Source organism: Patagioenas fasciata, chromosome 4 (assembly GCF_037038585.1).
Source record: "Patagioenas fasciata isolate bPatFas1 chromosome 4, bPatFas1.hap1, whole genome shotgun sequence".
Lineage (NCBI taxonomy): Eukaryota > Metazoa > Chordata > Aves > Columbiformes > Columbidae > Patagioenas > Patagioenas fasciata.
In genome coordinates this window covers 52,182,373-52,210,182 of record NC_092523.1, presented here as the reverse complement: position 1 = coordinate 52,210,182, position 27,810 = coordinate 52,182,373, and the positions used below count along the sequence as shown (strand labels likewise).

At 43.2% G+C, this 27,810-nt stretch overlaps 1 protein-coding gene across 27 annotated transcripts in view; it reads right to left on the bottom strand.

Annotated features, from left to right (window-relative positions):
- EPHA5 (EPH receptor A5) overlaps positions 1-27,810 on the bottom strand; it is a 197,212-nt gene that overhangs the window by 26,560 nt on the left and 142,842 nt on the right. For 18 of the 27 annotated variants that reach the window (XM_071807840.1, XM_071807824.1, XM_071807836.1 and 15 more), the window contains 6 exons: positions 24,581-24,705; positions 21,966-22,125; positions 17,927-18,032; positions 5,277-5,357; positions 2,432-2,499; positions 853-978 (listed from right to left, as the gene is read on the bottom strand). In XM_071807840.1, coding sequence (XP_071663941.1) covers positions 853-978; positions 2,432-2,499; positions 5,277-5,357; positions 17,927-18,032; positions 21,966-22,125; positions 24,581-24,705 — 666 coding nt within the window. Of the gene's footprint in view, positions 1-852; positions 979-2,431; positions 2,500-5,276; positions 5,358-9,104; positions 9,171-17,926; positions 18,033-21,965; positions 22,126-24,580; positions 24,706-27,810 lie in introns of those variants that run through there. The other 9 variants (XM_065837326.2, XM_065837339.2, XM_065837328.2 and 6 more) reach the window with 6 other exon arrangements.

Sequence of the window (27,810 nt, the reverse complement as noted above, 5' to 3'; positions counted from 1 at the left end):
ATCCACAGCATATAGCCCAGCTCATATAGATAGCCAAGTAACTCATAAGCACAAGAAAACTGGGAAGAAAAATGTAATTTTCCTATATTTAAAGAGCTATGCTCTATATTCCAATGTGGTTTTTCCTCATTTCATGTTTTTGTCTACTAGATGAAATAGTCTTGTCACATCCTATATCATCGCCCTGTGTAGACAGCTGTAAAGAACAAGCCACTTGCTTCTTAACCTCCTTTTGGTAAGTTAAATAGATGGAATGCTGTTAACCTTTCATAGCAACATATATTTTTATAGACTACAAGACCTTTCTGATATTACAACCACCTTTTATAAAACAGTAATGCAAATGGATTTTTTTTTTCTGGTGAACAGTAAATTACCTCCAAAAACACAATTTCAGAGGATACAAAACATTCCTAAGGTTGGACACAATTCCAAACAAAAAGCTTAACTGTAAAGAAAATGGGAAATTCTTCTTTTAACCAGAGAAGCTTTGGACTTTGTGCTTTTTTTCTCTTTCAGATGACTTCTTATTCTTATATTTGCTTCGAGACTGACCTTAATGGGTGAGGAGAAAAAGGTTAAAAGATTGAAAAGAACCTGAAAATTAAGTGATTCAGTTCCCTTGGCATCTGTCGAAATAACTCAAGCTTTGTGATAATTTTCTGCTGTGTTCAGTTCAGTCCTTGAATTTCAAAACCATAGACAAGATGTCCCAAATTTTGGAGGGAACATGCTCCCCATCACTTGCAGGGCACCGACCAGCACAAAGATTTCACAGCCTTTCTTTATTTCTAGCATTAAAAAAGCCAACCCTCCACGCTGCTTTAAGGGGCACGAAATGTGTTTCCATACCAGCTCCAATAACTCTTTCAATGGTTATGCATGAAGCTTCGATTTCCTTGGCAAACTCGTGAACAGCTTGATTAGGGTCCTCATAGGTGTGGGGATCAATGTAGGTCCTTACTCCGGGCAGCTTAACTGCAAACACAAATGAACAGTGTTACCGAGACATGGTATGACAGATGATGGGCAATACTCAGTCCTGGCCCTTGCGTTCGGGTTTGCTGGAAGATATTGCAGCCGAGAAACCTATTTCTATGGGAAAAATGAATATATAACACTTTTTGAATGTTCTGTGTTTTGAAATACTGTGCAAGCAAGCACCTTTGGAAAGGACATTTATTTGATATGTGACATACATGAAACCTTACTGTATTTAGAAAAGTACATGACGGTGCTCAGCTGGAATGATGCACAGCTGAAAATCCCTTTCAGTCCTGCATAACAGGCTGATCCAGTGTCTACAGGAAAATGATCCCTTTCTGGATCTGGAAAGGACACGCCAGGAGGAAAAGTACAAAAATCAAAATGTTGAAGGAAACAACTCGCAAAGCAAGTTGGGTGGATGGGGGTTGACAGAGAGCTGCAATAAATTATGCCCTACCAGTCACATATTAGCTAATCAATCAGCTACATTATTTCAGATGGAGTTACTGAGATTTAAATGAATGGAATATTTGCAGTACAAAGCCTGTGGGTTGTACCAGTATAAATACAATCAATAGCAGGCTTTTTCTCCAGGACTTGAGAGGGGAAAAGTATTTTCATTATCCTTATTATAAGTTTGTTTTGACGATCATAAGGACACTTGCATGGAGAACTGCTCATTGGTCCAATAAGACAGCTACATTACATTCCGACTCTTAATTGATTTGCTTCTTGCTGCCTTCATTACATATCAGTAATGGAAATCTGACTTTTGCTCGAGATGCGTTTGCCTTTTCCACCCCAAAAGGCACCTTGCTGTTCCCCATCCCCAGACCTCCCAGCACTTAACGAAGGAAGGCTTTTCAAACATTGGCTCTGGAGGACTCATAACAACCATAAGATCTATTGTCTAGCATCACCACAGAGGTTTGTGTATTCAAATAAGCTTGTGGGTGTTAACAGGGTGTTTCTAAAAGCTTCCCAGGAGCAAGAAGTAGGCATTATTCCTCTGCAGAGGCATCCGAGGCAAAGATGAGTTGTGGGTTTGGTCCTCGTGGCTGGCTGAGGTACAGCAAAGGTTTTAAACAGGAATTCTGCACAGGTACATCCAGACCACAAAACTGTAGAGCTTTCATGTGCTGGCTGGGCAAAATTAATAGCACACAGTACAGGCAGAGAAGCAAAATAAAATGGCTTGCTAGAGAGGTGTGCTGATGATGTACTGCTGCAAACAGCTGGGCATATGTCAGGACTGCTCAAATGTTCAGTTCTCTATGGGGCTTCGAGCAGGGGCAGGAGGGGACTTACTGAATAACAGAACAAACCGAATTTGTTTGTGAATTACTAGCAAAACAGTTTCTGCAAAAAAAAAATCCTCTCACTTGTATTTCTTATTACCACAGAGAGACAAAAATACATATATACACATTTGGTCTTTACTCACTGTGTCCATTATGAAAATGCATCTTTTCTTCTTCTGGATCTTGTTTAGCCTTGCTATAGCCACATCGCCTGGAAAAAACAACCAAACAAAAGCAAACACAGAAGAGTGGGTTTGTCACTGGTATGGCAGAACCCTGCTCATTACTTCAAATCACAGAAACCCAGAGCAGCAATGAATCCAACCTCTCTAGTGGCCGTATTGCTGATGTTCCAGTTTTAGCTCATCAAACTAGTTGCAATTTCCCTAACAGGATTCAGGGCCCAAGGCCCACTGATTTTCAATTGGACTTGTGCTTCTAAATCCCACAGATGCTCCTGAACACCTCCACTCTCCCGTACATGTAATTCAGCTACTATTAAGATGGAAAAAAAGCAAGAAGAGGAGGGATGATGAAAGAGGAATGGAACGAAACATTACAATCGCAGAAGTGGGATCTGCAGAGACCGCAGAGCTTTTGCAGGGACCATCTTGTATGTACTGCATGGTCCCCTTTGTCCATGGGGTGGCTGCACAGAACTTTGAATTTTGATACTTTTGATACTTTAGAAAACAGCTGCAAGGCTGCAGCTGAATCCCAATGTGGAGCTGCAAACATGGGCATATGGGCATCCTCCTGCCAGTCTTTGCTCTTCCCCAACTTGTCCCTCACCCTTCTTGCCACTTTTTTAGGCAACATTATTACATTAGCATTAACTGGCTGCTTTGGTGGCATTTCCGAGACCTCTTTCACTCAGACAATCACTTAGGAAGCTACAGAGGAACCACACAGGCGAGGAGAACTGTTATTTACACACACATATATATATATATATACTTAAAAACATGGAATGAGGTACGTATGATGCACATATATCTGCCAGTCTTTCCCAGGACCTGATATGGTAACTGGATAGAGGAACTGGATCATCCATCAAGCAAACCACATGGACATGCGATGGAGGAACACTGCTTGAAAGAGAGAAAAACCTGCAACTGAGCTCTGCAAGGTAGCCAGTGTGCAGGGGATGGCAAGCTGAGACACCCCAAAAAAACCCTTGTGGTAACGAGGAGCCGCTGATAGCCGAGAAAGTTGGAGTCACTTCTTCCCTTGCCCATGACTTTGAGATGGGAGGGATGCAGGTGCTCCGGCATTACTCACAGCAAGGAAGCGCATATGATTAGCAGAAACAAAACTGCAATTAGGAGGAGGCAGTAACAGGCATCTGCACAAAATATGCCCTCAATGGGAAGTACTATTCCAGGGAACTGCTGCCTGGCTGGCTGCAAGGGGCTGAGCAGCCTTTTGGTTAGAGGATTTTGGCACCGAGCTTGTGAAGCAAACACAATTACAAACAAAATGCCCCAGATGATGGGACGTAGACACCGCTGACGAGCTAGCAAGCGCAAGGGAGCAGATTGGTAGAAGGTGCAGAACGGGGAGGACTGGCAGGCAGTGCATGGAACATCAGGGAGGTGATAGGGTCAATAAACAGGTCACACTTGATCCATGCAGGGCACGATCTCAGCAGCAGCAGCCCAGCAGAGACCATCATGCTCTGAAGGCAACACCCACAAAGGCAGCGATGGAGACATGGCTCAGTTATACCCCCGGCAGTGCCTGCAGCAGCACTCGTCACCCTGCTGTAGCCATCTCCCAAGATGGGGTCTTGCCTAATTAACTCAAAAATTAAGCACTAGGTGAAGGCAGAGATGCAGAGAGGAAGGGTCATTGCAAAGTGTGTTTGGGTGTTTACAAACCCTGGGTGAAAGTGGATTCTCTTTCATCATGCCACTGCCCCCCACTTAAGTATAAAACCTAGAGATGCGCATCAATTCCCACTTCTGGCAAATGCCATTTTTTTCCACTTCAAGTTGCCAGAAATTAAATCACTTTTCTGCAGAAGTAATTTTCTGGATCGGGGTGTATGTAGGTGAAGAGGTTTTCAAGGCAGGTATTCAAACCTCAGATTTCCTCTAAGAATACACAAATTCATCCCTCTACCAATCAGACATAAAAGATTTCTTCTGTTTGCTGTTTAAAGCAAATGCCCTCACCTCTTACTCCTGATGCTTTGACCACAAAGAGGGAGGAGAGAGAGATGGGGAACATGCCATCACTTGCATCCAGTGATCTGAGCACACCTTGATGCACAACTCAAAGGGCCCAAGCAAACCAGGTGATCACACATCCAGCAGCACAGCACAGAAATCAGGCTCTGGGACCCCCAAAGTATCATTAAAACAAGACAGGTCAAAGTGAAATTTCAGGCAGTGGACCACCACTGTCAAGCACTAGTTGGGCGTTGCTAACAAAGCCTGCTGCAAAACCTGCCCCGTGCAATTGCCTGTGCCCTATGCACACTCGTTTTCTTAAACTACCCAGAGAAATGGGTCAGGTATATACTAACTGGAGCTAAACCACATGTCTTCCCTTCTCAACCTTCAGAAGCCTTCAATAACACACACAAGCAGTTTTTTTCTCCTTTCTTCACCAGCTAAATACCATTCAAACCTGCTATTTCAGGTTAAGAGTTCTGATTCACTACATGAATCTTACTGGCAGATTAAAGTATTTAAATGTTGTGGCCTTGCAATATATTTTTTTGGAAGATAAATCTCCCAGTTGTTTGCAAACTAATCCATTTCTGTATGTGCATTTGTGCTTAATATTTATTAGAAAAGCTGTGAGTCAAAAGTCTTCTGATGGAAGACCCACTGTCTAGTTTATGGTCATTATACAAACCATAGATTTCTTATAACTTTTCTATATCACATACAGCAGAAGTATAAAGATCCTGATGCTCACTTCATCTCCCACTGAGCTAGAGACACTCAGTCAAAGAGTTAATGTAATTCAGCAGCACACCTGAATCTCAATTCATTTATTCCTGTTGTGGATTTGTCCCAGTTTCTGGATCTAGAAAGCAGTTGTCTTCCTTGCACGGCCCTGTGTTTTACAATAAAAGTATCAGAGGAAAAAAAAAGTGAGACTTTAAATATTCTTAAGGCATCATGTCTTATTTAAAAACTACTTACAGATCGGCAGGCAGCTCATAAAATATTTATGGGGCAGATTATAAAAGTGAAGTTGTAAAATGATCCCTATATAGGTTTATAAAATATAAAACTGACAGGTAGAAAGATGATGAATCCAGCTGGGAATCGGATGCCCGTTGCCTGGCATGGCAGAAACCAATTCAGAGAGAAAAATCCTTCAAGAAACTAGGCAGGACGATGCTTGTTCTCCCTGGACCTGTGGAGATACTTTGTGTCTGAACCCGTGCTTCGGGGTGCCTTTTCTGGCCCCACGGAAAGCCCAAGGGAAGGAGGTTCCATCTCCCAGCTGGGGCCACACATGGGATGGCACTGGAGACACACATAGGGACAGCATTTGGAAGTCCCCGATGAGGGAAAAGCCCTTGCCTTGCCAGGCACAGCCAGTGTCATCAACTGGTTTGTGCCCTAAAGCAGCCTGTAATTTCCTGTCCCAGTCTTGCAGAGATTTACACATTTATTTAATTTCTTAAATATGAGACAAATGAACTCTGTGCACTTCCCTGAACAGTAACAAAACGCCACTTGCTTTTCAGGGGTCAGACCTTCATTCAGAAGCACATCTTTTACTATAAATCAGCTCTGAGGAATCCATCCCACCCACTTCGAGCTGGCATTTTACAGAAAGTTTGTGAGGACCATGAGGTTGTTGTTTATAAGGGGTTAGTGCTCATTTCATACTATTTTTTTTCAAGATGTTAAAGCAATAAGTTTGCATATGTGTTGCAGGGCAGGACTGCATTCCACCCAGAGGAACAAACAAACCAGGCTCCATCTATATGGCCAAGATCCTGTCATCTCAGCTCATGTGTGGAGACAATAACTTGTTCAGCAAATCGGTTTATCCTGGATAAACAATGCTGATATGGAGAGCCAGAGGCAAAGGTCCGTGTTCTGCATTCGCCTTTGCTGCTTGCAATCCCAGAGTATATTCAGTATTACAAAACTAGGAAATGCTCAAGGGACTGGTGTAAAACAAACAGCTTTTATACCGGAAGTTGTCTCCCATTTTTCTGTTCACTTTTTTTGATGTCTATAATGAGTTATTTTTCCACTGCACTGGACCAAACTTTCACCTGGGGTAACCTGGTGCAATCCATGCTGGTTGGGAATCTCTCATTCAACTCTACCTACTCTCAAAGTCCTGTAATTTGTAGAATGGGATCAGAAGAGCACTAAAAGGTCTTGAAATGACAAGCTGAGACCTTCAGCCAGTTTGAAGAGACACCAGACGACTGGCCTGAGCTCACCATCTTCTCAGCAGCTTTCCCAGCCACTGCTGTCTCCCTCTCCATGGTGTCACCCTCCCTTCAACCTCCAGTTAACCAAAGGAAGTTTCACAATTCCAGCAGTGGTATTTTTGGCCTTTAGTCTTTCCCTGCCTTTGTACTGAATGACTCCTTGGCTTTCCTAAACTACTGCCAGAACAATTAAATACCAATTTAAACAATATACTGTTTCCTACTCTGGCAGGAAGCTCCCTCTGAAGTGATCTTCATAAATTTCTCTGAAGAGGCTGTTGTGCCTTCTGATGGCATGGCCTTGCCCATTTGGCTTTCCAGCTGGCTGCCGCATTGGTCTCTCCCTAGCTTAGGAGGAATGTTGCAGAGGGTAATTTCCAGCTCAGCTACATTTTCCCTGTGCGTCTCTCTTCTTCACAGCCATCCAGTCCATTCCCAGTGTCCTCTGAGTGGGCGCACCCGATATTTCCCACTGCTGTCACACTATGAACTTGAACATGAGCCAACAGTGTGTCCTGGTAGCCAAGAAGGCCAACCGTGTCCTGGGGTGCATCAAGCACAACACTGCCAGCTGGGCAAGGGAGATGATTGTCCTGCTCTGGTCTGCACTGGTGTGGCCTCACCTAGAGCACCGTGTGCAGTTCTGGGTGCCACAGGATGAAAAGGATATTAAGCTACTGGAGGATGTCCAGAAGAGGGCTACAAAGTTGGTGAAGGATTTGGAGGGGAAGCCGTATGAGAGGCAGCTGAAGTCACTTGGTTTGTTCAGACTGGAGGAGACTGAGGGGAGACCTCATTGCGGTCTACAGCTTCCTCACAAGGGGAGGAGGAGGGGCTGGCACTGATCTCTCCTCTTTGGTGATCAATGATAGAACCCAAGAGAATGACAGGAATATGTGCCAGGGGAGGTTCAGGTTGGACACTAGGAAAAGATTCTTCATCCAGAGGGTGGTAGAGCACTGCAACAAGCTCCCCACGGGAGGTAGGCACAGCCCCAAACCTGACAGTATTCAAGAAGCAACTGGACAATGCCTTCAGACACATGTTGTGAATTTTAGGATTGTCACACGCAGAGACAAGAGTTGGACTTGATTATGCTTGTAGATTCCCTTCCAACTCAGGACATTCTATGATTATATAGCTGGGGGACATTTGAGGCACAGCTCCCAGCGAGGCACTGCTCCTGCACTGGTGGCATGGCCACCACTGACAATTGAAGTACTGAGAGGTTCTCTTTATCATAATCATTGCCAGACTTGTGGCTCACAGGAACGATCACATGTACATTTTGCAGCTGAATACTCTGGGCTGCTCTTAAGCACTCAAAAGTCACAAAAAACAATTAAAAAATGCTCTAACAGGAAAAAAAAGCTTCCTACTTCAGGGCCTTCAGGATTCACATTTGCAAACTCCTCCATGGTTCATGTCTCTGTCAGAGCCAAAATATAGCACTACAAGACCCCAAAATGGTCCAACATGGTGGTTGCTGTGCTCGACAGCCAGGGACGGCACCAGGACACAGCTACCAGCACGCAAAGCCTCAGCATCCCCCAGGAAACACCGCAAAACAACTTAATGCCCCTCAGCCAGATATACTGCAAAACCTTCCCAGTTTACCAATGCAACTGGAATGTCTCAAGCAGCAATGTGATGGGGCCATGATTTCAGGAGGCTCCTAGAAGATCTCTGTCTGCACAAATTACAGCCGACTCAGAGACCCGAAACTCATTGTCTTCCCAGGAGCAACTCATGTCCCGTCAAACCAACAGAAATTAAAATCATCCTTCCTTTGATTAGTTGGAAAAGAGGGGAAGAGTACAAGAGAGAAGAAACTGGTGAGGCAGAATGGGGCAGCATGCAGCACAGACACCCAGCTCTCGATACCCACAGAGATATGTCCAATGCCATTGGAGCATATCGTTGGCAAACAGCACCGTGTCGTTGCCATGTATGTCATACATTGACATGTATGTCGATGACATACAGTTCATTTCACTGACATGCACATTACATGCCACTAAATACCTTTCCACTTCCCTCTGCCTCCCTTTTCGGGCAAATTACCCGCCCTGTCCCCTCTTGGTGACAAGAACCAGAATTTGATGAAGACGTTTGGCTTTAACATGACACATGACAGTTCTGGTGTGGTATCTGGACTGATCACGGCACAACACATCAGGTTTGTCTTTTTTTCCCCTTGGGACCCCTGCTCTTACTGGTGACACACTCTGCTTTGGGTCACGCTATTTCCAGTTGTTAAGATAGACAACCTGGGTACAGAGGTCAGATGAGAAAGCGATTTCCAGGCCAGAACAAGAAAGGGAGGGAGAGGCAGACTGTGCACAGAAAACATGGAGGGAGGACACGAAATAGGGGCCAGCACAGGTGAGAACACTGACCATGTTAGGCTCGGATAGGCAACAGCACGCAGAGAAGAAGCCCACCCACAGCCACCATCGCAGCAACTGAAAAGCAAACAAAAAGGCCCACGATAAGGAATAAATCCCACAGCCCTGGCAAGGTGCAAATACATCTGCAGCATTTTTATATGTACTTCTTACTTCTTATTGTAATTACTATTTGGACCTTAACACCAGGGGCTGCAAGAATTTCACGACACATGCCTTGGGGGAAACATATAGATCCTGGTCCTGCAAAGTAATTAAACCATGTGCTTTGAGTACCACCCATGTACTTAAACTTAAGCACCTTCCTTGGAACAGGCAAAGTGACAGTTTCAAATTCTTCTTGAATAGAAAGCACTGGATGGGTGTGAGCACTGCTTCAGCACAGCCTTATGCACCCACTCAACTCGTGCATTATGCATCTGCAGAAGCAGGACCTTATGCGTTGGGTGAGAGGATTCAGCCTAAATAAACTCAAAATGCAGTGAGTTGAAAGGCATTGTGTCTCTACAGCTTGCTTTTGAAGGCTGTCAAGCCATTGCTCCAGCCTGGCATAAGTCTGCAACCCAAGGCTGGCTGCACCTCAGTGATTACCCTTTATCTTTGTAAAGAACTCTCATGGACAATTTTGCTGTTACCAAAACTATAAAATACTTCATCCTGAAAAAGAAGACAGTGCAGAAAAAACAACAGAAAGATCTTCAGTATGATATACAGGTAGGAGGCCCAATGGTGCAGACGTATTCTGGTTAAAGCCAGCTGAAGATCTCACTCATCATTTCTACTCAAATCATCGTTAACACGTCATTCTCAAAAAAATAATTGTGCTCATCAGATTTTTATGATGTATAACTTACAATGCCTAAACAAATTAAAATAGCCTATTTAGACAAAATTTACATTCTGAAACTGCACCACCTTCAATTATGATGCAAAATAACTTAAGGCATGCAATTATTTACAGAATTATATACTGGATTATGTGCTTACTTAAATTAGAACTGGTGAAGAATGTCTCTCTAAGCTCCTTTTGCATCAGCAAGACAACTTGCAAGCATTTTCTAAACAGTGACGCCAATTTTTTTTTACTGTAATTGACAATATTTGATATTTTCACAAGGCTGCAACTTGTGGAGTCATGCTAATATAGGAAAAGCTGAGCTTTCAACTAAACCTCTGTTAACCCTGGTGGTTCAAATCCCAAAAGCACACAAAGGGAACCCAAGCATTTTATGTTTTGATACAATTTTGTCATTTTCTGGGTTTAACCTTGCACGATTTGAGTGCAAGGAACTGGTACATCTCCAGAAGATCACTGTGGCTGTGATGACTTACGTTTTAGGTAGGAGCTCCCTTCCCCCCCGCATGCATCTTCTACCAGTTGCTGCTTCATATCGCACTCGCTCCCTTTATGGGGAGGCAAAAATGCTCAAATGAAAGGGAAATACGCCTCAATACAGCCTTCCTCCTGCACACCTGTCACATAATGCTGTGTGCTTAGGGTCAAAATACTCACAGGTGTAACACTGGGGGAAATCTAAAGGTACTAGAAACAAACTAAACTGGATTAGTGGACAACAAAATTCACTTTCCAGTCCTGAGTGCACTTGGAAAGCTAAGTGAATGGAGTTTTTTGCCTGAACAGGGAGCACAAAGGAAGATGCAAGTTAAAAGAACATCTTGATTTGACAGATAAACTTCAGAGTATTAAAATCCAAGGCTGGCACATCTGGATGTGAAATTCCAGCAAACCCACCATCCTCTGGCAGCCACCACTTTTGGGTGCTAATGGCTTCGAAGGGGAGCTTCCCCATCTCCTCTCTCCACGAAGGGCTTTCTTGGTCTAGAAGCTGAGGAGCTGAAAGCAAATGCTTTCCAGATGAGATCAGATGCTGTGGTAGGATAAGAGATTGCTGCTCATTGAGATATGCCCGGATCTCTCCAGGTTTTTAAGATCCTTAGGCAGCGAGTTGAGCTGTTCCAAGAGCACAGTATACATCCAAACTACCTGCAGAATCTCCTGTCTCACTGAATCCAACCACAAGGAGAGCTTGTGGAGGCTGCCCTGGGCTCCAGTGGGCGGGCAGGAGCCACTCTGATCTGTTTCGGGTTAACAGATGACATGTCCACGTAATGGTGAAGTTTATTCAGACACCACCGGTTGCATAAACTCCCCTTTGCTGGGAAAGAACAAGGTGCTGAGGCAGCCACCTCTCCAAAAGCCAAGCTAGCTTGAAACAATATGTGACTTCTGCTTCAGGAGCCGGCTTCAAAGAAGGGGCTGCAGATGGGCAGAGACAACGTAGAGGAGCCTGGAGCTGCAGTGGGACCTTCCAGAGTTCTGTGATCGGCTGCTTCTTGGTAAGACCAATCCCATTGCTTTGGGTTCTCTTGGGCGAGGAAAGCTGGCACTCCTCCAGTTCTAGCCAAGGTGACCCCTCCAATGCCTATGTGGTTTGCAAACCCCACTGTCCAGAGAGCAAACTTTATTAAACCTGTGCTGGGAGGACTTATCAACACCCTTGGCATCATTTCAAACCCTGGGCTACATGCTTGGTTAATGAAATGTATATATATAAATACATGATGGGCCCCAGCAACTGTGCCTGAAGTCAATGTCATTAATTTACCACAGGCCTCCAAATGACCCAGACAGTGTTCAGAATTAAATTGCATTTCTAATGGCTAGATGCATCTTGGACAGGTTCTGCCATATATAGCTGCAGCTTTTAAGAGTTAGAATTTGAAGACTTGGAGTCATGATAAATGAAAGCCTTGTTTGTTGCTTTTAATAAGCTGCTATAATGGGGCTGTTCTTCAGAGGTTTGCAGTTATGGACACAAGGCAGCCCTGAGCAATGGCAATGATTGCTTCCTGCACCACCAGCACGGGAGGCCAGCACTGCCACTTGCACCTTGCTAGTCCACATGCTTGCACTAAACAGAGGAGCAGCTTTACGCACTGCTACACATATATTCCTACTCTGCCCAAAACTCTGCTTCCAGCTTGAAGGGCAGCCCAATTTCCCTGTCAAAGTGGAAACAGGACGTGCATGATGCCATCAAACACATCATCTGAATGAGGGCAAGGAGTTCTTGTCACTGACTGCTGCACTCCCCCACACTTCCCCTGCTCAGAACAGAGCTTACAGCAGCCACTCATCTCTTCATCATGGTCCTCCTGCCTCCTTCCCTTGGCTGCTGCTGCAGTAACTCAGAAATACTGCTTTCAAGGGCAATGCCTCATGGGCTTGGAGTTTAATTACAGACTTGGTCCAGTCTCACATCCTGTCTGGGCCGAAGTTATCTGAAGGCAGATTAACACGAATCCCTAAACCATCCCCAAAACTGCAGCAACTCAGACTGGCTTGTGCAGCCTGGTGTGTTTGCACAGAAGTACTAAGCCCAAAAATATGGAAAGGAAAGGAAAGGAAAGGAAAGGAAAGGAAAGGAAAGGAAAGGAAAGGAAAGGAAAGGAAAGGAAAGGAAAGGAAAGGAAAGGAAAGGAAAGGAAAGGAAAGGAAAGGAAAGGAAAGGAAAGGAAAGGAAAGGAAAGGAAAAGGAAAAGGAAAAGGAAAAGGAAAAGGAAAAGGAAAAGGAAAAGGAAAAGGAAAAGGAAAAGGAAAAGGAAAAGGAAAGGAAAAGAAGGAGAAAAGAAAGAAAAACAAAGTTGTCGGAGCAGCCAAATTTGCCAAGCTGATCTAGGTGGGATGAGGACTATGGGCAGCAGATTTCTACATCAGCCCTGGGAAGGCATCATGGCATCACCCTGTGCAAAGGGAGAAGCACAGGAGAGCTTTTTTGGGAGAGGGATCCTGTACATCAACGCTGCTCATGCTCCTCCTGGGGAAAAGGTATTGCCAAAGAGGCTGTTAATGTGATGGGGTTAGTGAAGACCTTGATCCAAACAGGGGCAGGACCAGCCCCTGCCTGCTCTCAGTGGATAGGAATTTTGATTTGTCAGAGTAATAGCTTCTCTGACAAAATTCTTCCTCTCGTCAGGTGAATTACAGGGGATATTTGGCAGTAGGCAGTGTCATAAAGTGGCTATAAATCATGGGCGACAATGTCCTGTAGGAGGAAGGAAGAGAAGGCAGGAATGTAGAGATAAAAATCCTTTAAAGCGTCACAACTAAAAAAAATTGTGACTCATGCTGCAAAAGTTCTATGAAAAACGTTATCTACAAACTGTCTCCCATTTCCTACACAAATATTTTAAAAGTAAACTATTTTAAGCCCTGATACAACCTGGAAAATAGGATGGGGGAAGTCTGTGAAAAAATGTATCTGTTTTGACTTTTCACATCAGGGAAGGTCGCAGGCACTGGCTCACACCACAATTCTCTCACCATCTCTCTCCCTGAAAGTCACTTTTTAACAAGATGCACATATTTGTGTCCAGAAAGCCCTCTGCCATTGAAGGGGTTGATATTTAAAAGTCTAAATCAGCTCAGGTCAAGGATGGATACTCTGGTGCAGAAGCCTCTAATTGCCAGTACCCAGATGGCAAGATTTGTCTTTACTTTGTCTTTTAAAGGCTTGTTCCTTGCCAGAAGAGACTTTCTATATACACACAACACAGGGCAAGAGGCAGTTTTTTGTTGCTTCAAATTTTTTTTTTTTTTTAAGTTCTATAAAAAGCTTCTTCTGGTTCTTTGGAAGATCACTTGAGATGGAAAGGTCATCCATAGTGGGTATATAAATGCAGATGCACAGTGCACTTCCTTAGTTATTTTGAGTGGCATCTGCAAACATGCTCAGCATTGACCTAATAGCATCCCTATTTTACTTTGTAAAAGCCTGTTCCTTTGTTTAGGGCTACAAAGCTCAAATGCTCAAGGGACTGGCAGTCTCTTAACACTCACCCTAAGACCCTGACAATTTTGCAAATGGGGTTTGGTTCAAAGGACCAAACTGGGAGCAGTGGGTTTCCTTCCCAGGCTGATGCACACATGGCCTCCCACCTCACTTGATAGGAAGAAAGGGGCTGATGCCTCAATGACAACTCCTTGCAAGGTAGAACGCAAAGGTCTTTGCGACTGGCATCGTCTGACAGACTGTAAAACAAGAGTCTATAAAGATTTTAAATTACTATAAATATATATATACTCAAATTAGGAACAAGGATGCCAAGCGGCATCTAATTCACACATTGCTCGGAAAGCAAAATCCATAGCATCGCTCTGTGAAATGCATTGCGCTTTCAAGAAGAATGTGTAATCCTACCAAACAAAGATAATAACAACTCTGTGTTCTTTAATTCAATGCTTATATCTCGCTTAATAAGAGATTTTCAATCCACTTTTCTTTTTTTTCTTTTCTGAGACAATTACAGCCTGATTTAGTGAATCTCTTTGATTTGTAATCCTGAGCATTATATAATTGATGTGTCCTTGATGCAAAGAGGGGAATAACTTGAAAAAAGCAATCAGCTATTTTGCATTTATGACCTTGGTCAGGGGATGCATTATTTACAGGAAGAGTCTTCTTGAACATGTGCAAGTAAATCAGCTCCGAAACGCAGCTTAATTGTTTAGGGCAAAGTGCATTTAGTTTCAAATTCCCAGGAACCTTCGGCTTCAGACACCAAGCACGTTGCCACAGATGGACGCTGGTGTGTGGAAATGCCACTGCAGCTGCCGTTCAGCTGACCTTTGGTTTACGGCCAGCTGCCAACGGGAAATTCCAAGCTGCTATTTACATTCATTCAAAAGAAGCGAGAAGTAGCAGAGGTACTTGAAAGGAAAAAAAAAAAAAAAAGAGGAGGGGAAGAGGTGGGGAAACTTCTGCCTTCCAGGACCTGGTGGAAAATAAAAAGCTTGCAAACTCCTGAACTGTACCACTGGGATACTATTTTCCAAGCTGGGGAGAGCAGGAGGAACACTGCTCCTTGCTACAGGGCTTCTCTCATGCCCTTGCTCTCCTTTCACAGTTTCCCCAGTCCTGTCCTGTCTCCAGACACACTTGCTTGAGCCTGGCACTTGGCTGGATAGGTGCAAAGAGATGCCACAGAGCATCTTAAGGAGAAATATCCTAATTTTCAGGTGCCCAGGGACTCCCAGGGAGCAGCACAGAGCCAGTGATAAGGAGTCCATTTGCAAGAGCTAGCCAGGCTACATCCCCCCTGCTGCAGAGCAAGAGAGTTTTTCTTCTGAGCTTTGCTGCCGAGCCTTGGCTTTGCACAGCTTGCCTGGCATGGAAAGCAGTGGTGATTCCAGCTGGAGCAGCTCCTGGAGTTCAAAATGCCTGTTTTTCTAAAAGCAAGTATGGGAAAGAATGAGGAAAGGGAATTTAACCCCTGGGAACCAGGCACTGGAACCATATAACCACTCCAAAGATACAGGAAAGTGTCTTCCAGAAACAGGTTAACAGCTTCAGAAAGGGATTATCCCATGACTTGGAATGCATTTATCATCCCCGCAGTGTCACAGCATGAGAGTCACTCCACGAATTGTCTTGAAATCATATCCAAGGCAAAGCAGCATGACTGACATTTTAGCGGCATTTCTGTGTCTTCCAAACAGGAGCAATTTATTTGTTTTGCTTTGTTTAATTTTCAAATTGGCTGTCAGGTTTTGGGGTTTATCTTTCCTTATCATGAATGACAAAATGCACTAGATGGGCTTCAAAATAATGAGAACTCCAAGTGGCTTGGAAGCTCTGTGGTTTTGAAGCCAGTTCTCTAAGAAAAGACCAAACCTCAGCACTGGAGGCTTCTCTACCACTTCCAGCTGAGGGTCTGGGTTCTTTCCAGTCTAGGGGAACAAATGGAAAGATAAAAATGGATCAAGAGCTCAGCTCCCTCTGCCTGCCCCTTCCCGTATGTCCAGCACGGCACTATGGAGAAGCTCCCGGGAGTCTGCAGCTGCCCACAACTAAGGCAGCAGAAGAAGCAGTGATAAAGCTCTACGCGAAGGAGTCAAGGGCTTTTATAAACATGCCAAGAGATAAAGAGCTAAAAGGAAGCACACCCTGGAAAGCCCATTAGGGCAAACGACAAAAAGACATAATGAATGAGAACTTCTGACAAAGGGCTCAGGCTCTGCATCTGCTTGCTCAGACCAGAGAGGGAAGCAGCAAAAAGGCAACCTGCATGGCGCACATCTTCCTCGGAGGTGTTCCAAGCACTTACTGGTGCCTCTGGAAGAGCAAGAGCTGCTGGCTGCCTCACAACTGCGGTTCCTTACAGCCTTGGGATTTACACAGCTCTGCCTGTGATTCACCCCCCTTCTCCTCCTTGCAGAGGTGCCAGGCTATGTCCATAGCTTTCCTACGGTCAAATCCTGTTTGCATTGATACAAGCACACATCCAGGCTAGGGGAGGCCAAGGTCCACATCCCCTTCCCTCTGTTCGAAGAGGGATTTGACTCAAAACCTCCAGCCTTTAAGGAGAGACTTGAACTCCTGCCTACAGCTTTCAGAGACCAGTCTTTTTGGGTACAGCTTCCCTGTAGCCACTGGTGTGAATGGCACCATTCACCCCCCGGCCACTGCATGCTTCTCGTGCAGACAGAAGCATTTACTTTCTGATTTTTAAGCCCAACAAGCCACTCAAAGCAGATGACAGGAGCTCGAATGGCTGAGCTGGAAGGGACTAGTCAGTCTCTGACCTTGAGCAGAGATGAGTCTGGCAGCACGCTCACCTGTTAGGATGGGAAATAACCGTGTCTCCTATGGATTCCTGGGGACAGAGCTGCTCAGCCTGGCTGGGTTTCACCGCACTGCCTTCGCAGACTGACATCCTGCTTCCTCTGGGAAATAAAGCCCTCAGCTGATACCTTCAGCATCAGCACAGTTCCTCTGCAAGCATCTTGTAACTACTCTTAACACTTAGGAAATCCTGTAATTTACAGCCACCTTGCCAGACCCGAGCATAAGACAGACCTGCATCGTGAAAACAGCCATGGGCTGATGGGTACCTTAGAAGCATAAATGTTTACTTTGCACTGAGAACAAATTCAGCGTTATCAATAGATACATCCCACATTGCTTTGAATAGAGGATGTTGCATTGTTTTGACTACTGCCATGAAAAAAAGGTACTAATACATGTGTAGTATATGAAAAAAGTGCCTTGTGTCCTGGCTGCTATGCCAATTCAGTGTTGCAGTACAAATTGATCCTGATACAACCCAGATTTCCCCCCAATACCACAATCCCATGTTCACCAACAAGTTCCATCCACTTCAATTAGAGTTGTCAAAGATGGTATAGCCCAGGCTTTCATCACTTACCTGTGTTTAAGCACATGAGAAGTCAATGGGATCGCTTGCTGGTTTGAAGCTGAGTGTTCCCCTTTGTGGGCGAAGCTCTCTGTGTAATTTACTAGCATATGGGGAACACAGTAGTGCCCTACACATGAAAAATGAAGCCCGGACCTGGCCAAAATTTGGGGTGCTTGACCATTCAGCTGGGTTTCTTCTCTTTTTCTTTGCAAATGTTTTCCTGAAGTCAAGTTTTCTCTGTAAGTAAAGCCTGTTGTGAACTCTGAGTGCAAACAAATTGGCTTTGGGATATTTTACCTGTAGTAACATGTTCTACTTATTTTTAAAGGAATGTGAAAACACTCCTGTGAGAGTCAAGTCTAATAATCAGGGCTAGTCTATGCAGAGATGAAAATCATTGGGAAGTGAAGTATCTCTGTGAGGGAGTTTTTGCCATTCCTGCCTGTCCAAACAGATTAATCAGCCCACCTTTGTGCTGTTTTACAGTGCTCTTGCTCAACACGTTGCTTTCGCCCAAATTGTGCTAATCAGCTGGTCAGATAAAAGTTATTTCCAAAGGTGGAGAAGTATGAATGCACGGCTTCTTCTCTTACCTTCCACTGAGAAGGAAACCGATAACAACAGCCAGCAGAATGACTCCCACTGTTACAGACACAACAATTATAGGAATCTGGCTCTGGTCGCTGGATGCAGCTACTGCTGAGATGAGAAACAGAAAATGGAGATTAAGGTTAAAATGATAGTCAGCCTTCATACACAAGTCTTTCACGCGAGGCCACCATTAAGGTTTGTCTTACCCATTCATTTATTCTTTTAAGGTTTGTGGTTTCCCTCTCTGCTGTCTCTTTCTAATTTGGAAAAGGAAAGCTTGGAAAGAAACCAAAACACATGCAAAACCAAGCGAAAAACCCAACAAAAATTACATCTTGTGGCTGAATTCAGAAACCAAAGTGTTGCAAAATGCAGCCTTCGAGTTTGCAAACTTGAGTTTGTCTTCCTGGGTCAGTTGCATTAGAAATCACACAGATAAATGATGAAAACCCAACAGGTTCCCATTTGCAGAGAAAACATTTATGCAATGTTATTAAGACACATGAGCAAGATCTCTGAAACAAACAGCATTACCTGTGCTTTTAGAAGCTATAAACAATTTAAAACTAACTCCTTGTGGCATCTATATAACATGGCCAGAAAGTGCAATCTGTAAAACAGGGAGCTGCTAAGTCACATAGGCTGCTGGGTGTTTTATTGGTCAAGGGAAGAACTCTCCCAGCCCTGATCTTGGAAAGATCCTTTCTGTCAAAAGGCAGGAGACAAGTGATAAAGCCGGACGCAGAAAAGTCAGGAAAGTTGTTGGAGAAACGGGTTTTGCCCCAGGTTAGGTAAGAATGGGTGAACAAACTCCTGTGGCCTGTAAAATAGCAACATGAACACCACTGGTATTGTGTTTATCTGCTTGGCACTACAGGGCTTTGCACATGGTGTTCCCCAAGCAGAAACCAAAGCCTCCTCACTGTGCCCTCTCCTGCCAGCTTCCTTAGCTCAACTATCCCCAAAAAACAGCTCCCTGGCATAGAAGCTGCTATTGTACAAGGAAAACTTCATTATAGCTCCTGCCAGGCCTGGATGAAGCTTCATCCACCCTGGGGAGCATCAGGCATCGACTGCACACTGCAGAAGCCTTTAACTAAATGATTAAAGTAAAAAAGGGGTCCTTAGCACAGGATTAACTTTATAGAGACTATAAAATAACTGAATACAGCCCCATATTAGCTGTTAAAAGAAAAGAAAGAAGAAAAGGGATGGCATTAAATATTGATCTGCAATGGGTTTCAAGTAGCTTTTCATATGGAGCTCTCTGGTGCTCAACAGTGAGTGGTACGGACTACCACAGCAGGGGTAATGATTTCAGAAGGACTGGCCCTGATAACATTAAATATTTAATATTAACTGCTCCAAACCTGTGCTGTCATCCAGAGATTTTATTACCATCAAGAATTTATGGAGGCTCCTTATGATGATGTTTTATTGCTTTCTTGACAAAATAATTAAAAAGAAAAACATTTAAAGGAGAAGATTAAGATGTGACTGGTGGGTTTTTTTGTGTAGCTTGAGGGATGGGGAAATGAGATAGATCCTGTTGCGAACCATGGCAGCTAAAAATCCCAGACTCATAAACTAAGCTGCAACCTTGCTGCCATACAAAGCTGGACCTGCATTACCCCTCCTTCGCTTGGTGAAATGTTCCTGCTCCCTCCCAGCTGACCAGCTGGATTAGCTCACCGATCCAGCAGAAAAACAGCTTTTGGCAAGGTTAGGTTTGTTACAGCTAGATGAACTCAGTGGCATTTGGGAAGGAGGGAAGCAACAACTGGGCACAGCCAGCAACAGCTTCCACTTAAATAAAAAACTTCCACTGAAAAATGGAGCCCTGGCTGCATTGCAGTGCTTTGCAGAATTGCACACGCAGGCAGTAGTATGTAAAAAAACTCCAAAATTTTGAAAAAGAGGAAAGTTCCAAACAAGATACACTTCCCTCACCATTTCTCAGGTACAATCCTTAGATCATGCAGGTGTTAGCAACTCATGTTTCCTCCTAGTGTATTATAAATCTAAAGAAGCCTTGCAAACTGGAAACAAAACCTGTTGTTCAGTCCAAAATGATTCTGAAGGCTATGTTTTATTCTCAAAACAGTCACTGAATGGTTTTCATTTGTGTTTGAATAAAAATAATTTGCATTGGCTCTGACAAGGGGTTCAGATATAAACTCCGATGTAGCAGAGAGATTTTGATCTGTGCTTGCTTTCAGGTTCTCAGAGATGTACAGGAAAGCAGTGGGAGTCTGGTCACACTCACAGCTCTAATATTGACTTTATATAAAGCCTTGGAAAAAAAGTAACTTTTTAAAGGTTTTTATATGCCATTTGTGCAAGATACTGAGGCCTACATTGCATTTCCATTCTGCCAACTGTTTAAACATGTGGTTCAATCCTGCTTCTGCTAGAGCTCAAGTCCAACAGAGGAGCAGCAGTAGGTATTCCTCCAAGTACACCAGCAGCTCTTTCATATCAGATAAGTCCCTACTACTCTGTCTTTGAAAAGGTAAAAACCCTGGTTTGGCAGGTGTGACTAAATGACTCAAGGGGTTTAAAGTGTTTTAAGGTATTATCACACGATGTCCTCAAAAAATCCTGATTAATATAGATAATTACATAATGGGCTTTATGCACGTGACATTATTTTTGGACCAGGATTGCAGGTACCAATGGCACTGGATCAAATGTGCATAAATTTCATATCAGATTTATTAATAGCCAGGAACACTATTACTCAAATGACTCTAAACTAGAAACTTCCCAACTGCAAGCAGAACTTCCCTTGTATACCATAGAATGATTTTGGGCATAACCTCATTTTGTTGCTACTTTTAGGACACGACTAACAGTTAATACAATAAGAAATACATTAAATAGACCATTCTTATTGCATTAATGTTTCCATCATGATGCAGTTTGCACTGTATTAGTTCAGCCACTGGCTCCACAGCTACATCTGCACATACAAAATGATTCCTTTAAAACCTACTACAGCTTCAAAGGCAGCACGCTCTGAAAGGACAACTTGGCATCTTCTCAAAGATGCTGAATTTTCAATGAACTGGAGTAACAGTAATCAAAGTATTGATGAATCTAAATTTCTATGGAAAACATACATAGTACTGTCTCTTTTCCACAGGAATGAACACAGAATTTCCAGTGTAAAATTCCTCTTCCATGCAAACAAAATAAAAAATATTAATAACTGACAGTTGTACAAACTGAAATACATAGAACATATTTTCTGAGGGAGAAAATTATTTTTGACACCTCTGCAAAAATGTGGTAATCAGGACAAAAGGAATTTTGCCACAGCCGTGCCCGAAATTAGGGGAAAGAGCCACTGTGCCTCTGCGTGCCTTGGGAGTTCACCCTACTACAGAATCTGCTCCAGAATCCACACCAGATTCATTAAGAGGGGAAAAAAAAAAACAGACTCCACAAATTTTTAACAGGTCCAGTAAAGTCCTGTGCCTGAAGTGCACATTTTTGCAGTTTCTGATCACAAGTTAAAATCCTTTCCTGGAGGCTGTAGCATTGGCAGCCAACAGAAACCATCTTTCAGCTTGACACCAACTTACACCAAATGACACTAATGCTGATTCAATTCTTCCCTTGGAGAGAGGCACCATTTGAGGATGTTTTTCCCCAGATAAAGACATTTAAGAGAGCTCAGCATCCTCCCCAGATAGCTACTAAGAGATGCAGAGGAGCAGGTCTCATCCCCTCTCTCCTCCTGAGAGGAAAGTCCATGTCCTGTTTTCCATCAGCTCTCAAAGACACAGCATTTTTCTAAGCAGGAAGAACTATGAATTTCTGGAGCCTGAAGACTGACTTCACCTCCACATCCCACCACTTGAGAGGAGGAAGCAGGGACAGATGCACTCGCACAGTCGCGATGTGCTCGATGCTTCTGAAATCAAGGGATGAAGCAGAGCACAAGACTGGCAGAGCTCTCTGCAAGGTATTGATCCCGTGCTTTCTTTCTAGTAACCGTTCCACAGATGCAGGCCGACAGTAATTAAAAGGACTTACACACTGGGCTGGTTTCAAACTCAAATCTTCGGCTGAAGCCACCATAGCCAGCGGCTGTCCGTGCTCGGATCTGGAAGACGTAGGCCGAGCCTGGTTTCAAGCTGTCTGCTGTAATCGTTGTCTCTTTGGATTTGATGATGGTGTAGCTCATCTCCTGGTCCTTTTCCCAAGCATCCCCCAAAAAAACACAAGGTTCAAATGCACAAATAGTGGCTCTCCCAGAAGACAGAATCTTAGCAACCCACACAGCAACGTTATGAAGGATGACTGAAATGTGCATTTTTTAGGATCTCGTCCCCCCAAAAAAACCCTCTGAAAGCCTTTTCTGGGGTATGGTGAGATCTGACTTTATCTTGTCCAGCAGCTTTTATAACCACTGGCTCTAGGAGGTATGAAACAGCAGAGAGACGTTTCCGCCCATAAATTATAATACGGGGACCAACCTGGTATCTGGAGTAGGAGCAGTTTCCATTGCTTGGGATGGACATGGCTTGGGGCAAGGGAAAGGTTCATCTTACAAAGATCAACCCCAAGGCTTAGAGAAGAGGAAGAAAGTCCCATCACTTTAGAAAGGGATTTTAATTCACACAAAAATGACTTCCCATTTATGTAATTAGGCCTAAAAGAGAATAGTACTTTATACTTGGCAAAACTTTATGCTGGTATTTCTAGAACCATGAATTAGACCTTGGGAAGGGAGCAGTCAACCAAAACTACAGGAAAATATCTAATTTTGCATTGATCTTCTGAAGCAACAGGCTTGAAGAAAATCTGCTGAAATAAGTCTTCACTTGCATCAGTTTCTAATGTGAAAGAGTTTCAGTTCTTTGATTAAAATTTAGCCTAAATGCTGGGTAATTACTCTTAGAATTATTTACTGTAGCATATAATCTAGACGAGCTCATAAATTAAGGACTACAAATTTGGAAACTGCTTTTTATTCACTGTATCCTCTCAGATCCAAATTATCGTAAGGTAAACAGCAGTTCTTAGTAATCTCCTACCAAAATTTTTGCATACCTATTAGGAGCTGAACTGATCTTTACTTTTAATGTAATGGTCAACTTTCCTTAGACAGTAATATGCCTGCATAAGGCCCTATGAAGTTTCAAATGCAAGATTACATATTTTCTCGCCGAAGCCTGTAGCTACGGAAGACTGTTTGGGAGAAATGTGTGTGTGTGTGTATATCTCTGTTCTTTTTTATTGTTATGGAGCAATGTGTCTTAAAGGAATATAATCTGACAAAAATCTATTTTCCAAAACATAAATCACTCTCATCCCCTGGAAATGAATGCTGCAATTTTATCCTCACAAAGGGCTGAAACTGAAAGAATATAAATGACAGTAGCAACAAACATGAAGGATTAAGGATGACATCCCAAATCTAACTCAACAAATGGTTAAAAGCAATAAATGAATATTAGTCCACATCTTTGCTTGTACATCAGCCCAATCAGGTTTTTGATACATGGTTGGCTTCTGCAAACATTTAAATACTGGAGCTTTTTCTAGGGAAAACACTAACCTTTAATGTCAGCAATAAATCAAGACAGCTTAAACTCGGATTGGCTGTAGCAACCTCCCCATGAAGGACTTGTGCTTGAAGAACTATTTACTGAAGCTATTTAAGATTAGTTCTGGACCACAAAGACAACATTTTAAACCGCCTGCTCTGATTTGTTTGAAAACAAATTATGCAACATGAATAAATATATAGATTTTTTTTTGCTTTAATTATCTGCTTATTATCAAGGTTTCTAGAGGCTAACCTTCCCAGACCACTCCACTTTGATGCACTACAATGGTCATTCAAACGAGTTCATAAAAAAATCAGTAATTGGTTATTTCTAGCAAAAGCCTATCCTGATTCTTTCTTTGTGCTTTAATCCTTTTGAAATGCCTAGCTCTATTTCAGACACTTGTGCACCTCATGCCCCTGCCCAACCTCCCTTTTCTGCAAAAATAACGTTGATTTTATCCTGATACAAAACATTTCTGAAATTCTTTTTCCCCTGTTTCCATGGGGTGTTTGACTGGGTCCCTCCCATGGTCAAAGAAAGAAGAGAGGAGTAAGGACCCAGTCATGGTCCATGTTGAATGGCCTCACCTGCCTTATCCACAGAACTAATGGATGATTTTCCTTAAAATAGAAATTTAACCAAAAAAGTGACTTGTGACTCAATTTCTTTCTTCATATCAGAGCAGACACAATCTCTCTGCAAGACCTTTCTCCTCTCCCTTACACTGTGGATGCAAAACCAAGTGTGAAATTGAAATACCAAGGCTAAGGGATAGCTTGATGTTTCCAGGAAGAAATAGATACTCAAATCCCAAGTCCTCCTATTTTTAACAAATGAACAGGCTCTATCTTAATATGATAAGGCCAGAGAGGAACCTGACATGCAGATTTAATGTATTTGTTCAAGAGAAGTGGCACACTAATGGAAAACAACACCCTAATTTCAAGTCTCCCTAATCATTTACTGCAAAATCAATCTGACATTGATTTATGCATAAAATCACCCCATTCCCTTCCATGACTCAAGAAAATTCTAAGGAAAAAGACAGTAAAGAGAAGGTACTTAGGATGTTCGGTAATCAGCTCGTCACACCTTTTCAAAATATTTGATTTCATATTCCAGGATGATGCCGTTGGGTCGATCTGGTTCCTGCCAGGAAAGGGAGATGCTATTTTTAGTTATCTTCCCTTTTTTCACACTACTGACTGGAGAAGGTGCTGCAAGACAGGAGAAAAACAGAACAGACAAAACCCACGGTTAGTAAGACCGTCTGTCCCTGTCAAAGCCAAACTTGTCACCGTCTTCCCCAATACAGGGCAATATTGCAGATCAGGGGGAGTAGTTTTCACCGGGGTGGTTTTTGCCCATTTTTAACAACTGGATTCACACAGATTTTCAGGATCTGACCAGCATCACCCACCCAAGCAAAGTAACACTGTGAAGCAACAGCAGCTGTTACACATTGACTGTATCTTTTCAAGCACTTGTCAAATGCATCAGCCCCATGCCTCACCTTTCCTAATATGTCAGAGGGCTGTGTTATCACAACAGAATTACACAGTAATTGCATATTGCTTTCCTTCAGCTGCTTTGAAGTTACGTATTTTAGCATGTACGGAAGACCATAGGTTACACAGGCTCCTTAATGATTTATTTTTTGGTTTGTGCAGTAGTTGAAGTCTAGGCATCTTTCAGCCTCCTCCTTCCAGAAGCACTGAACAAGCTAGCAAGGCACTTAAAACCTTTACAATTCAATTGTTTTCTATAAATATTACCGGTGTGTTACAGCTCACACAGTGACATTAATTCCTTCCAAATGGCAACTGTAAAGATTTTAATGGTGATGATGGTTCGGAAGTTTGTGGTGTGCTCGGGGAAGCCACCAGATGAAAAAGCAGCTATAGGAGCTCTGCTGCTTATTTTAAGATACAGCCCTGAAGGGTTATTGGCCCTCCGCAGCACAGATGTGCATCAGAAACAGGCTTGAACCTTTGTTTTGAGTCCAGCATTGGCAGAGACTTTTCAAGTTGTGGTTGTTACCATCCCTGCCAGCTCCCGGGCAAAAGTTGCAATGGACAACGCAACCATAACACGCCAGGTACTTCATGTCTGTGATTAGGAAACAAGACTAGAGTGAAGAGGGAATGGGAAAAATTCATATACCCTAATTTAAAGGGCTGAGAGCAGCTTCTCCAGAGGAAAAAACAGCCCACACTTGGCTGAGGGTCTCCAACTCAGCCTCCAGATAGGCCAGGTCTAGGTTGGGATTACAGGGGGCTGGAGAGACCCATAGCAAAGACCTTGGTGGCCATATGGTGAATGAAGTGCAAAGATCAGTAGCAAATGACCATATTTTATCTTCCAAAATGTATTTGGAACTATTAAAAAATAATAAAAAAATGAATTCTATATGCATGACTAACTAATTAGCATAATACTAAACCAAACCTCTAATTAAGTAAAATAAAGACAACAAACAAATTAATTTTGCCAGGTCTGATCTTCAGCCAAAAAGAGTAAGGGAAGTGCTGCAGATGATTATCCCTGGATAGAAGGCTAGCAGCGAGTTTTCTCTTTCAAAGTAAGTTCCCACATCTCAATCTCTTTTCAGCCCCAGTTTTTCTCACTCCTGTTTACTAATCTCTCACCCACTTGGCTCTCAGAGGATCCTGAAAGGTATTGGTCATTTCCATATTGTTTTCTGTCAGAGAACTGGCATTAAGCTGCATGGACAACACTCGCTTTTCAGTTGTGCATCCACCACTGTGCTCACAACTGCTCCACTGAGCAAGTAAAAACCACCTGGATTTGAATGACTATCGTGCTATTTATGTGCATGGTGATCACTGACCATTTTTCATCCACAAAAGTCACTTTACCCTCAGCTGATGTCCTCCCTTGGCTGATGTCCTCCACAACGTCTTGGGCTACGTGAAGGCTAATAACAACGTAGACTCAGACTGCTAATCTGGTATAGGATTTTGCACTAATTAATCCACATGCCTAAATGGGTGTTGTGCATGCATGTCCACAGCAAGTTGAGTCACGCATGTGAGATATACGGCCTATTGCACATATGGATGGACAGATGTGTTAGTCCAGAGAAGACACAGAAAGTAGCAAACTCCATTAAAATAGGATGAACTTCCTTTCTAATGTAAAGGCAGGCAAATGGTTTTCACGGGCATTGGAAAACAAGTCTCACTCTGAGGTGGTGGTGCCAAATAACAGGTGATTACACATCCCTACTTAAATACAGGATACTGGTCACTTCTTATCGTGAGTCACTTTGATGCTACAGGGGATGGAGACACCGAAGTATGCAGAAAAAGGGACATGTGCCCCTCTGGGACTGCTCCCCAGTGCCCTGAAATCACTGCAATGTCCGTCCCAGGCTTATGGAGTTGGCAGTAAAGGTCCAGCAGGATGGAGAACGTAAGAGCTGAGCACTGAACCTCTTTAAACTCCCATTAGCAAAAGCAAACTTGAGAAATGCAGCGAGGGGAGACCTCAGCACTCCCTGGCATCAAATGCCTCTCAGGAAGGCAAAACCCATGCAATTCTCAGTGTCAAGATTGTCTGATGAAATAATGAACTTTTCATCTACTTTACTGAGGTTTCCTGAAGTGTTTATAGGACCAAGGCTCACAAGTGCTTCAAAAACAAGTGAACAATGCAAGCACTCCTGAACTCTGCTGCAAAATCCTTCACTGGGAGGTTCAGGGGAGTTTATCTCCCTTCTTCATGTGCATCAGCACAGTACAACACAAAATACATCTGCAGCCATCCAAAAAGTGCCTGTCGAACTCCCCTAAAACAGAGCATCCTCTTTAAAAGGCAGTGTGTTAAAAGCTTTGCTAGTTAACAGCTTCAATGGACTTAAATCTCTCACTGTGCGAGTCTCCGACATGTTCACTTGTGGCTTTGCAGAATGGTCTATTCTACCAGGGAAAGGAGGAAAGATAAGAAAACAAGTAATGCAACTCTAAAAGTAAATTAGAAAAGGAGTAACTGTATCCTTTTTGAATCTCCTTCAAAAGAAGCGTTAAAGTGTAACCATGAGATAAAAGGCAATTAAGTACATTTAATAAATCCCAATGGTGCTGGGATGATACAGCAACTACTCTGTATCCTCAACACAGGGAGATTATAATGGGAAGGAAGGAAGGAAGGAAGGAAGGAAGGAAGGAAGGAAGGAAGGAAGGAAGGAAGGAAGGAAGGAAGGAAGGAAGGAAGGAAGGAAGGAAGGAAGGAAGGAAGGAAGGAAGGAAGGAAGGAAGGAAGGAAGGAAGGAAGGAAGGAAGGAAGGAAGGCAGGCAGTA